At 40.1% G+C, this 13,660-nt stretch overlaps 1 protein-coding gene across 1 annotated transcript in view; it reads left to right on the top strand.

Annotated features, from left to right (window-relative positions):
• PIK3C3 (phosphatidylinositol 3-kinase catalytic subunit type 3) overlaps nt 1-13,660 on the top strand; it is an 83,952-nt gene that overhangs the window by 57,382 nt on the left and 12,910 nt on the right. Inside the window, exon 23 of the mRNA XM_059833327.1 lies at nt 2,934-3,024. Coding sequence (XP_059689310.1) covers nt 2,934-3,024 — 91 coding nt within the window. The remainder of the gene's footprint in view (nt 1-2,933; nt 3,025-13,660) is intronic.

The raw sequence follows: 13,660 nt of genomic DNA, 5'->3' as shown, positions 1-13,660 counted from the left end.
TTGTGATTGGGGAGTATACGTAGTCGTGAGAAGAGAAGAAATGAGTCCTGGGAGTCCCAAGTTATACTGCAGAAAAGGTGATCACATTTTAAACTTAGGAATTTATGAGTTAGACCAGGTAAACAAGGCTTTAATTTGGGACTGCAAATAAGTGTATACTTTCCTGTCCTGTCTTTGTAGTGCAAGTTTGTGACTTTGAATTTGAGTATTGTAATGTCAACAGCCTAAATATTCGGTTGGTTTAGGACATCTATATGCAAAGGTGCTGGTAAATGTTGGAAAAATACATAAAGGAGTGCTTAGCATCAAGCATATATTTGATGAGATATTAAGCACTTAAACAAAAGTTGCTCTTCTCAGAAAAGATGGCAGTGAGAATTTGAACTTTCGTCTGATGTGGGTTTCTTTCTTGGTATATATGAGGCCTGTTCTATGTAGAAGTAGAGTTATTCTGTTGGATTTCTTAAATTTTTATAGAACCTCCCTATTTTCAGCACTTTGTGTTAAAACCATAAGTTTAATCAACCTCCAGTGCAGCTGAGTGCTCATTTATTTTGTAAATTAATTTGTACTGAGCTTTGAGGAAAACAAAGAACACCTTCACTTGAGAAGGATTTAGGGTCAGGTTTTTAGGTGCTTAATTGAAGCTCCTTAAACCTTGAAAAACTGAGCTCCTAGTTTGTTCTGGCTGTGGATGGAGGCTAGCCATACCAGAGGCCTTTGTAATGTAGATGTCAAAGATGAGTGGTATGACTTGCCTGACAAAAGTGTTTGTTTTTTACAGGTCAGATTTCTAACTCAGATGTTTCAGTAAAATGTCTAGTGCTAGGATGGATTTTGGGTTGTCGGTTAACCAGTTGTGAATAACTTGGCATATTTGCCAAGGATGTTGCCTATGGGAAGGATGACAGCCAGCTGTCTAAAGTAAGGAGCTCTTACCTCTCTTGTCAAGTCCCAGTTTTTTAACAAATCTTCTAAAATCTGTGAAATGTGACAAGGATCCTAGAGGCAGCTAACAAATTTACTTAATAAGCTCTTATTCATCCTTAGACCACCATCTAGTTGATTACTGAGTTAAAGAAATGTTGGGGTGAGGGGCAGACGAGAGACCAGCAGGTAGTACAGTGAGCAGCTCTTTCCTAATTTTTGTCTCATCCCCTCATACTTGCCCCAAAATTACCTTGTCTTGAATTTTTTTTTAATGAGGTTCTTCAGAAAGATCTTACGCTTCCAGTGCTTTTACTTTAAGCACCGAGAATCAAAAGACTTCATTGTGTGGAACAGAACCAGCTCTTACTGGCATGTAGCAATGATGCCTAGACCTTTGAAATGTCTTTTACAAACTTCCATCACTTAAGTAACCCCAGTAACCTGTAGTGCTCATAAGCTCTTATCCTCTATGTGGTTCGAGAGCAAAAGGGACTCTGAGATTCTGGACTCCTGGGTCAGTTCAAAGGAAGAACTACCAATGGAAGCTACCAATGACCTAGGAAGAGACTTGAGAGAATGTAGCTATAAGATTTAAGCATGTTTAAAGTGATACATGCTTGTTTCAGGCAAGTAGAAGAAGTTTTCATTAAAACCTGTGGTGTCTGTTCCTGGCACCAAAGCAACTTGACCGCCAGATTTCTTAGCCAGATCTGAAACAAAATGGTAGTGTAACTTTTCTTTCTTTCTTTCTTCTAATCTATGATAAAAGTAATTTTCCTGGTTCTGGCACCTTGGCCCTGGGAAAGTGAAGCAGAACAGCGGAAACAAATTAGACACTGAAGATTTCTGCCCAAACAGTTTATTTTAAATGTTTGCGTTATAAAGAGTTAAAACTTCATTGGAATGTGTTAGGTAGTGCTAGTTCCAGATAATAATGAAGTGTCAAGAGTTTTTGATGGAATTACGCTTTTCTAGTGAGAATTTTTATTTTGTTCAGCAGTATTTACTTTGTAAAATATTGCTATGAAGCAGTCCTATTGTGTAGTTAAAATATTTTGTACTCCTTGCAATTGTCAGCTTATATGTTCAGCAGCTTGCTAATAAACAAGTTTTGCTGCTAGCAATTCATTTTCTATCGTCTGTGAAGCCCCTAGTGCTCTTAGCAAAGCAGTATTTCAGATTTTGAAGTCAATTACATACTTTGTCTCTGAAAGGGGACTAGATCTCTTTACAGAGGATAGGAAGTTTCAGTTTATGTTGAACAGCTTGAAAGCAACTTACAGCTAATTTCCTGCTAGGACAAAATGGTGTTCTTTAAAAGATTCGCGAGTACTTCCAGCACCACGTTAAAACTGAAAGCTATACTCTGTCTTGTATTTTGTAATGGTTGTAAATGACACTTGTACTTCATAAATGTAGCATGTCTACCAATGTTATTACAGCTTAACTGAGCAACTGCAGGCTTGGATCTGGTTAAATCACTTACATTCAACTTGTTCTGGCAAAAGCCCTTGCAACAACTTGAAAAATCATTTCTTGTGATTGTGAAGACTTCAGCTATTTGAATGCTAATTTATATAGTACTGCTGTATCACTGATATCCTTTTTAAAAAAAAAACCTTTTGAATCAATATTCTACCATATATTTGTCCTACTAGAGGTAAAAAATGGCATTAAATCTTGTAATATATGAAATCACAGTTTATATTTGATGTGTCTCTGAATAAATGTTCTGACAATTTTTAGAACATTATAACAAAACCAGAGCAGTCTGTTCAGTTTTGGCAGTTTGAGACAATTTGAGGGTTAAACTTTCACTGCTGATATAGGGTATTTTTTATGTTTTTAACATAAATATGTTCAACTAAAGTGTTATGAATGCATCTCCTCTGAAGCATTGCCAATTCACACTAAGATGATGATGTGTTCTTAAATGAAGTTGTTTACAAAATGTCTTTTGTACAGTTTACAAAGTGTTTTACCTAATTTGCTCTTCTGCTTAGGTATTCCAACTTGATCTTGAACTTATTTTCCCTCATGGTGGATGCCAACATTCCAGATATTGCTCTTGAACCTGACAAGACTGTAAAAAAGGTAACTGGAAAGTTTTCCTTGACTTTCAGTAACCCAAGTTATGGTGTCATGAAATTTTCAGGCAATTGTGGTGACTTATTTGTAACTGACCTGAAAATACTTGCTCCTGTTTTATAAGTTTTGAGCAATTTCTAGAATCATTGAAATTAAAGGTAGGAGAATATACTTTTGAGATCGCTTAGCGCAAGTGCCCATAAATACAGAATTGCTCTTTATCTTCCATGCAGTACTGCACAGTCTGCTCTAGCTCTCTGTTCCAAGTGGTATTTTAGCATTCCGCGAAGAACAGTGACCCTACCTTATGAAACTTTCAATAAGTGACTATGTCATGAAAGATTGTTCCATCTAGTCTAGAATCCTGTAACAAGTCTACTGATAGATATAAAACCAGTCTGCTGAAGATTTAAAACCAGTAGACTGGTATATCTTCATCACCAAGAAATTTTTGTCTATTGTGAAAACAAACTCATGTCCTGTAATTCTGCCTTTGTCCCCTTGCACCAGCCTGAATCATTCTTCTCCATTTTATGTTTCAACAACAGTTGACATTAGATGAACATTTATCCATTATTTTTAGATTTCATTACACTTACATTTTAGACAAATGTTGGCTTTTTCATAACCTGGTTTATAGTGAAGGGCTATCTGTTTTAATTCCACAAAAGACTTTGTGGAGCCTGTGTATCCGATGGAAATCAGTTCAGTGTAATTTTTATTTGAGCAGTGGATTTTCTCTAAGATAGGCTGTTCTTCAGTGTTTTCAACAAGCTATGAAAACAGAGGTTCAGAATCTTGAATATTTCATGTTCTAATACAATTCCTTTGAAGAAAACTAAACTGTGACTCTGACCAAATCATTCCTTTTGCCTGCAAGAATTTCAAGCATTTCTGTTCAGAGTTTCTTGGTTTCAAATTGATAGAAAGAGTTCATGTAGGTATTCAGTTTCATTTCCAGGAAGGCTGGGCTAGCCAGAAGTGCTGTGTTTTGTGGTAAGGATGACAGCCCTCCCTCCACTTGATTGTTTTCCTGAGAAACTGACAGCTAATTCTTTTTCCATATCAATATTTGAACATCACCTCTGTCCCTAAATGCCCTGTGAAGATTGAATATGTTACTCTCATAGAACATGGGAGATAGAGGCTTAACGTAGAAAAACAATACAGTTCAATACCTGCCAAGTTTCGATGGAGTGACTACATCAGTAGACAAGGGAAGAGCTACAGATGTCGTCTATCTGGTCTTCTGTAACGCCTTTGACAGGGTCACCCACAATATCCTTCTTTCTAATTTGGAGAGATAGGGATTTGATGAGTGGTCTGTTCAGTGGATGAGGAATTGGTTGGATGGTCACATCCAGAGAGTAGTGGTCAGCAGCTCAGTGTCCGTATTATTGGGACCAATACTGTTTATCTTCATCAGTGACATAGACAGTGGGATCGAGTGCACCCTCCACAGGTTTGCAGATGACACCAAGCTGACTGATGCGGTTGACATGCCTGAGGGACAGGATGCCATCCAGAGGGACCTGGACAAGCTTGAGAAGTGGGCCGATGTGAAACTTATGAGGTTCAACAAGGCCAAGTACAAGGTCCTGCACCTGGGTCGGGGCAACCTCTGGTATCAATACAGGCTGGGGATGAAGGGATTGAGAGCAGCCCTGCAGAGAATGACTTGGGGGTACTGGTGGATGAAAAGCTGCATGTGAGTTGGCAGTGTGCGCTTGCATCCCAGAAGGCCAACGGTATCCTGGGCTGCATCCAAAGAAGTAGGGCCGGCAGGCTGAGGGAGGTGATTCTGCCCCTCTGCTCTGGTGAGACCCCACCTGGAGTACTGTGTCCAGCTCTGGGGTCCCCAGTACGAAAGACATGGAACTGTTAGAGTGGGTCCAGAGGAGGCTGCAAAAATGGTCAGAGGGATGGAACACCTCTCCTATGAGGAAAGGCTGAGAGAGTTGGGTTTGTTCAGCCTGGAGAAGAGGTGGTTCTGGGGAGACCTTATTGCAGCCTTTCACTACTTAAAGGGGGCTTATAAGAAAGATGGGGACAAACCTTTTAGTAGGGCCTGTAGCGATAGGACAAGGGATACTGGTTTTAAACTAAAAGAGGGTAGATTCAGACTAGATACAAGGAAGAAATTTTTTACACTGAGGGTGGTGAAACACTGGAACAGGTTGCCCAGAGAGGTGGTAGAAGCCTCATCCCTGGAAGCATTCAAGATCAGGTTGGACAGGGCTCTGAGCAACCTGATCTAGTGAAAGATGTCCCTGCTCATTGCAGAGGGGTTGGACTAGATGGCCTTCAAAGGTCCCTTCCAAACCAAATGATTCTATGATTCTGAGGTGTAGATGATGAGAATAACTATATTTTTGTAGAGAACTTCGTAACAGAAGGTTCTTTGCAAACAGAGAAGGACTTGTGGCTGATGTGATGGTTGGAGGCTGTCCTGGGCATAGCAATCATGAAATGATGGAATTTTTGATTCTTGGAGAAGGAAGGAGGGGGCTTAGCAGAACTGCTACCTTGGACTTCCGAGGGCAGACTCTGGCCTGTTTAGGAGCCTGATTGACAGAGTCCCTTGGGAGGCAGCCCTGAAGGGCAAAGGAGTCAAGAAGGAAATCTTAAAGGTGCAGGAGCAGGCTGTCCCCATATGCCGAAAGATGAACAGCTGGGGAAGAAGACCAGCCTGACTGAACAGAGAGCTTTGGCTGGAACTAAGGGGGGGAAAAAAGGAGAGTTGACCATTGGAAGAAGGGGCAGAAAACTCAGGAGGACTACAAGGATGTCGTGACGTTACGCAGGGAGAAGATTAGAAGGGCCAAAGCCCAACTAGAACTTAATCTGGCTACTGCCGTAAAAGACAAAAAATGCTTCTGCAAATACATTAGCAACAAAGAGGGCTAAGGAGAATCTCCATCCTATATTGGATGCAGGGGGGAAGCATAGTGACAAAGGATGAGGAAAAGGCTGAGGTACTTGATGCCTTCTTTGCCTCAGTCTTTAATAGTAAGACCAGTTGTTCTCTGGGTACTCAGCCCCCTGAGCTGGAAGGCAGGGAAGGGGAGCAAAATGAAGCCCCTCATAATCCAAGGGGAAATGGTTAAATGGTTAGCCACCTGCTACACCACTTAGACACTCACAAGTCTATGGGGCCGGATGGGATCCACCCAAGGGTACTGAGGGAGCTAACGAAAGTGCTCACCAAGCCACTTTCCATCATCTACCAGCAGTCCTGGCTAACTGGGGAGGTCCCAGTGGACTGGAGGTTAGCAAATGTGATGCCCATCTACAAGGACGGCTGGAAGGAGGATCCGGGGAACTACAGGCCTGTCAGCCTGACCTTGGTGCCAGGGAAGGTTATGGAGCAGATCATCTTGAGTGCCATCATGCAGCACGTACGGGACAACCAGGTGATCAGGCCCAGCCAGCATGGGTTTATGAAAGGCAGGTCCTGCCTGACTAACCTGATCTCCTTCTATGACAAGGTGACCCGCTTAGTGGATGAGGGAAAGGCTGTGGATGTTGTTTGCTTGGACTTTAGCAAAGCCTTTGACACCATTTCCCACAGCATTCTCCTGGAGAAACTGGCTGCTCATGGCTTGGACGGGCGCACTCTTTGCTGGGTAAAAAAGTGGCTGGATGGCCGGGCCTAAAGGGTTGGGGTGACTGGAATGAAACCCAGTTGACGGCTGGTCACAAGTGGTGTTCCCCAGGGCTCAGTACTGGGGCCGGTCTTGTTTAATATCTTTATCAATGATCTGGATGAGGGGATAGAGTGCACCCTCAGCAAGTTTGCAGATGACACCAAGTTGGGTGGGAGTGTTGATCTGCTTGAGGGTTGGAAGGCTCTGCAGAGGGATCTGGACAGGCTGGATCCATGGGCCCAGGCCAATTGTATGAGGTTCAACAAGGCCAAGTGCCGGGTCCTGCACTTGGGTCGCAACAACTCCATGCAACACTAAAGGCTTGGGGACGAGTGGCTGGAAAGCTGCCTGGTGGAAAAGGACCTGGGGGTGTTGTTCAATAGTTGGCTGATGATCTTGCAGGTCTTTTCCAACCTTAGTGATTCTGTGATTCTGTGAATATGAGCCAGCAGTGTGGCCAAGAAGGCCAACGCCATCCTGGCCTGTATCAGAAACAGTGTGGTCAGCAGGAGCAGGGAAGTGATCGTGCCCTTGTACTCGGCACTGGTGAGGCCGCACCTCAAATCCTGTGTTCAGTTTTGGGCCCCTCACTACAAGAAGGACATTGAGGTGCTGGAGCGTGTCCAGAGAAGGGCGACGAAGCTGGTGAGCGGTCCAGAGCACAAGTCTGATGAGGAGCAGCTGAGGGAGCTGGGGTTGTTCAGTCTGGAGAAGAGGAGGCTGAGGGGAGACCTCATCGCTCTCTACAACTACCTGAAAGGGGGTTGCAGGGAGGTGGGTTTTGGTCTCTTTTCCCAAGCAACAAGTGATAGGATGAGAGGAAATGGCCTCAAGCTGCACCAGGGGAAGTTTAGGCTGGATATTAGGAAAAATTTCTTCACTGAAAGGTTTGTCAGGCGTTGGACCAGGCTGCCCAGGGAAGTGGTTGAGTCACCATCCCTGGTGGTATTTAAAAGAGTGTGGATGACGTGCTTAGGGACGTGGTTTAGTGGTGGACTTGACAGTGTTAGGTTAACATTGATAATCTTAGGATCATTTAGGTTGGAAAGGACCTTTAAGATTCTAATGGTATGCTTGCAAGACGTGTCTATGAATTTCATCTTGGTAACAATGATATGTTTTGTTCTGGCTACCTATTGGAAAAATGGAGGGAAGTTTGGGGTTTTTTTTTTTTTGTAAAGTCTACAAATAGATGCATAGTAAATCCTGGGAGAAACTGAAGTATGTATCTACAGGTAGTGCAGGGGCTAATTTTGGAAAGTGCAGGTGTTAATTTTTGGATAGCTTGTTTTTGACTGAAATAGTCATCAAGAGATCAAACTGATGGTTTCATTGAACTCCAGAAGTGCTGGTTCTTTCATTTTTGCAACAATAAGTTTGAGACTTGCTGCATATTTTAATCTTACTCATCTCTTCCTGGAGTTCACTGTTGGTTGACGTGATAGTGTTCATTCTTGCCTTGAATGGTCTCTTGTGAGCTCTGACATTTTTTATCAAACTGAGTCTCCCAGTGTTCACTGCCAATTAACATGCAATATCCTTGTTACTTACTAGTATCTTGGCATCATATTTTATGTTGGTGAACTCTGTAGCAGCGCTGTCCAAGGGTATATTGCTTTCTGTAATTAATGATAATAGGATGTCAGATTCTGTAAAATACTTGTAAAGGATTGTTTTGGTGTAGTAACATTTGAGTATTTGAGACACTTCTAAAACTCTCTTACTCTATATAAATTTCCCGTATAGTTTTATTGAAATAACAAATCAAGATACAGAATTGAAAGCCAACAAGCTTTTTGTGCAGCTGTTAAGCATGTTACAGTTCACTGATGTACAGTAGTTAAAAATCAAGTTTATGTAAAGCACGATTGTATTGTATCCGATTGGAGATCATGAAAGGAAGCAAAATCCAAAAGGAAGTTCTAAGAGCTGTGAATTAATCAATGTGGTTACTTCTAAATTCCGTTATAAAGTATAAATAATAGTGCCACCTTTGCATGAAAAGAACTTAAGCTTCGTTGTTATGTGACAGATCACTGTTATATCAAATGCAGCAGTTGTTTATTGGGATACTGAGCTCTGACAATACTGCAGCTTGGTGAACTGTGGCTTTTACCCTCATGGTAGGTTCAAGTCTGTCTATTCACAGAGGCTTTAAAATGTCAAAAGAGCTAGAACTGGCAAGTAAGGCAGGTATTTCTGGTAAGGAATGCCAATCACTTTCACATTTTCAGATGTTTTCAGAGGAAAAGATTTTACTTTCCCAAGTTCTATAAGTTCATTTACAGTGTGCTTGTTCCTTTAAAAAACAAAACCCACACAGTAAGGTATTGTCAGAAAGATAACCAAATTGTTCAGCTTGTTCATAAATGTTTTGTTTGTAATTCATAGACTTTTCAGCCCTCCTCCAAGTGTTGTTATTTTATATAAAACTCTCATTTTTTCTGACAGCTCAGCTGTTTTTAACTCCTGTTAACTGTTCAGGTTTGGTCCTTTTGGTTCAAAAATTGTCCTTTGAATATATGCCTGGAATTTGTACAAAAATAATCCATCATAATGGGATCTCTAAAGAGTAGGTGAACAGAGGGCCCTTCCATAAAGCAGTCGTTGACATTATGATCTACTGGATGCACACAACTATGTTCAAAGCTCCTATGACAGTAGTTGTTTTCTTTAGTTCTCAATTTTTGGTTTTACTTTTTTGCTTTAAAAAAACCAGCAAATCAGCTGTAAATGGATGAGGATCAGAATCATCTTAACCCATTGTAGAATGGTGAATAGGTCATTGTTGTTTTTTTAAATAATTTGTTAGAAAACTTGTTTTAGATATTAAATGCCCATTAGCCTGTCTCAATCAGTTATGAGCTTTGTTAGTACTAGTAAAAAAAGGAGCAAGGTGTCTTGCATCTCTTTGGCTGAGTGGCAAGTTTGTTCAGTCATTTAACAAGATAATACTGTACCTCACTGTAGGAAAATTGAATAAATGCTTTCAGCATCTAAATTGATTTTTATTTTTTTCTTAAAGCTTTAAACAAAAAAATCCATATATGTTTTAACAGACTTAAATTAGCTAAAGATCCATTTTGGCCTGACCTGTAAAATTAAATTACCTTTGATGCGTGAGTCAAGTCAATAGCCATTTCAACTGTGATATCACTTTCATCAAGACAAAGGTGGATATTTACAAATGTTTCTGTATCTTAGAAGGTATCCTCCTTAATAGTGTAGGTGGAAGTTCATAGCTGGCATTTTCCTTATCAGTGCTGTAGTAATGCTCATTCTCTCTTTTGTAGAGCCCTCATTTTTGCTTTAGAGGGCTGGTGAGCCAGTGGGGCTCTGGTCTCACAGAGGTAACTAGATAGGTTACATTTATCTAAATTTGGTGTTAAATCAGAATACTAGTTTATGATTAAATGACAAGGAAATTTGGATAGTAGAAAAAAAATTTTCTTGTTTTTAAAGAAGGGAATGCTTACTGAAGGGAGTATTATGCTTCAGTTATTTTGGCGAACAATTTGGCACAATCTTTGATATTGGTATTTTCCAGTAGGTACAGGTACATCGCTGTTACCAAGTAGGCATAAATTATTCTAAAGAAAGATTTTTCTTTAGTGGTCACAGTTTTGATTCCTTAAAGTGAAAACATTGCTATGTTAGATGGTAGCTCAAGTTCCAGTCTAATCTTTAGCTTCACAAAGTGATTTAATGTGTCCTCCTCACTTCTGGTAGGCAGGGGAGGTGCTTTATGTTACAGGAAATACCTGCCCGCTGGTGAAAAATACAGCAAGATGTAAAAACATGCTAGTGAGTAAAGCTGCCTTTGGAAATATTTTTTTGGTGTTCCCTTTTTCTAAACTTTCAGAAAGTAATCTACCGAGTTTTTAGAGCCAGAATGAGGGTTTAATTTTTGTAATCATATACGTACTTTAAATAAAAATAACATTTGCATATATCATATGATAATGATGGCTAGACTAAATTGAACTAGAATAAAGAACACTACTATCATTTTGTATGGCTTGATTTCTTGTGCTCTCTTTTATCACTTTCTGTGATACATATGTGTATTGCAACAGGATACTCACTAGTTAGACTGAAAAGATGGTTGGAAGTCAGCAGTCCTTGGACTTATGTTCAGACAAATCGTGAAACAAAATAAGATCATGAAAGAAAGTATGTGGAACATGTCCTCTGCAGTGAGGCATTGGATGATTTGAATTGTGATTTTTTTTTTTTAATTTTAAGAATTTCAGACTGGTGTGTTAAATGAGACTTTTCCGAAAAATCTGAGTGCAGAAAGCACTCCTAAGGAATATTATTACTAACCTGAGGAACGAAAGGGAAGGCAGGATCTATATAGTTGGAGACTGTTTTTGCCAAAATATCATCTGCTTTCCAGTAACAGTGTTACATCCCAAGGAGCTAATTGGCAGAATGTAATTGTATAATCAAACTTAAAATCTAACTGAAAGCATATTGTCTGGGTGTCGTTTCTGTCCAATAGTTGTGAAATGTCTTGGGAGAAATGTGTCAAGGCAAAATTGAAACAGGAACTTGTCATGTACAACTTTCTGTAAAAATAAGTGTGGATTACACCTGTTTGACATGGTTTATGGCACAGGATGGTGTGAGCGGAGCTGGGTGCTCTGTTCCTGTCATCTGTGAAGGTACTTTCACATTCTTCTTGTTCAAAAGAGAATAAGTGCTACACAAACTGATTTTACTTGCTGGAGAAGCATGACAAGGTGGATGTTTTCTTCCTGTTAGTGTGAAAAGAACCAGAAACTCCCAATGACTTTAGTGGGGATTTAGAGCATACCAAAATTTGACATTACCTTCTTACTTGCTTTGCATAACATTTGTTTTCAGAAATTAAATCAGTGCTGTCTGAAGTTTCACAACTGTTCTTTGACAGCGTATGGAAAAACCAGCTACCCACTTTCAGTATGTGTATCCGGTATTACTAGATAAATTGCCTAGTACCTTTCAGTTGTAAGAAAAGCTTGTTTTAGTGACTCGCTTCGCTCACTCCAGTTTCAATCACTACTTTTCCTCATAGAAAAACCCAGAAAATGGTGGTTGTCCATTACTCAAAATTGTCCCCATCCTCAAAAACATAGGAACCCTCTTCAAATTCTTGGTGTTTTGTTTAACAGTAAAGCATTTGTCAATTTTTGACCAAGAAAAAGTAACTGCAGAGCTTGAAATTAGTTGTCTTTTTGATCCTTTCATCTCCTTTTGTCCTCTCCATACTATTTATAAAGAAAACCGTCAGTCTAGTGTGCTTTACCTCATGGTTCGTGACACCGTCTCCTACTGTCACCCTCTGATTTAGGCTTTTCTGAAAACCCACTTTGGCTCAAAAATGTCACAAAATGAAATGAAATTGAAAAGTAGCGGAAGATTCTCCCCAGTTTGCCTCTCCCATTCTGTAGCCTCTGAGGTAATTGCCTTTAAATTTTCCACTCTTCACTTACACTTTTCCACTTCTCAGTTTTCAGGAAGAGGGCTGGGCTGAAATCTCTTTATGTTAACTAGTCAATGCATAACTGATAATAAAATGAAGATTTTCCCCCCCCCCCACTTTTATTTCTGCCAGTGCTACTTGCTTTTTTTATTTCCAGTACAGCTGCAACACTAATTGCTAATTGTTGGGCTTTTTTAAATTAGCTAGTGCTATAAATTTAAGTAGTAATGACTAAAATCTGGAGTCAATTATACAGCCAGTTTTGCGTAAGGACGAGGTAGACCATCACTCTTCAGATGTAGCTAATGCATTCAGCATTGTCACCTCCTAACAAAAAAAGCTTTTGATTTTTCTACAGGAAAGCCAGATGGTTTCTATCTGTCCTTCATAGCAAATTTGACCTTTAAATTGGAAAACATCAGGGACCAGTGATTCATTGGTGCACAAAGGACTCGGCAGGCATTAAAGGACAGTGTCCTAATTGACTGAGCTGTGTTTCAGATGCCAATTGATTAAAGAAGGTGCTGCAAAGATGCTACAACTGTTTCATTTACAGGCGAGGTTATTGTGAACACAGACAGCACAAATACCCGGCTTCCAGCAAACAGTAGGTAACTGCTGTTTGTGAAAGTAGCCCCATTCAGTTTGGATAGTGCCTTTGGGTATACACAGGAAAAGGCTGAATTCAAACCATTCAGCAGAGTGGAGAATTTTCTTCTTATGGAGTGTAACACCGAGAGCACCTTCTGTGTTTCCAAGTCTGTGCAAACATTGACTAGGTCTCATCCCCCTTGATAAGAAAATGGGTAGTATAAATGTTTAGAAACTAGCAAGAAGAGAGAGCAGACATGTTTTGTTCCTCTAACATCTTAAAGTAAAATGGTTCTTGTTCTACAGCTAGAAAAGCTGAATCAGAGGTACAATGTGACTTGAGGTACAGAAAGAATTTCTGAGCTAGCTTGTTTCTAAGTTTGAGCTAATTGTGCTGTTTTCTTCATCTGACTTGTAGTAAAACTCCCTGTGTTCTTCCTACCTCCTCTGTCCTTCCTAGGAGTCAGTCAATGGATAATTGAGAGTTGAGTTCACAAGTTAGTGAAATGGAAAGGACTTCTAATTTGGTGCTTGACACACCTTTTTAGGCAGTGCATATCTGTCCCTTTTCACCTGACTGAAAATACAAGTATTTGTTAGAAGATGGAGCTAGGAAATGTTTCTGAGACTTACTAATGCTGAGAGGAAATTTACTTTTATAGGAGAAATAAACTCAGTTTTCTTTAGTCAGAGTCAGTTTGTTTCAGTATTTATATCTGCTTGCTGCTCTGGGGAGGTTTATTCTTTATGAAAGTGTCACATTGATATGGAGCTTATTTTGCCTAGGCAGACGTTCATCTTTCTGTCCATTTAGCTAATGACACTGCAGCTGCACACCCAGCTTTTCTGTTTCTAGGCTGCTGATTTTGCATGTATATTAATTCATTTCAAAATCAAAAAAAAGGTGGAATAAACATCACAACATGAACAGAGTGTG

This window comes from Gavia stellata, chromosome Z (assembly GCF_030936135.1).
Source record: "Gavia stellata isolate bGavSte3 chromosome Z, bGavSte3.hap2, whole genome shotgun sequence".
NCBI classification, from domain to species: domain Eukaryota; kingdom Metazoa; phylum Chordata; class Aves; order Gaviiformes; family Gaviidae; genus Gavia; species Gavia stellata.
Note: the sequence above shows the minus strand (reverse complement) of the source record. Positions and strands in the feature narration are given on the sequence as shown.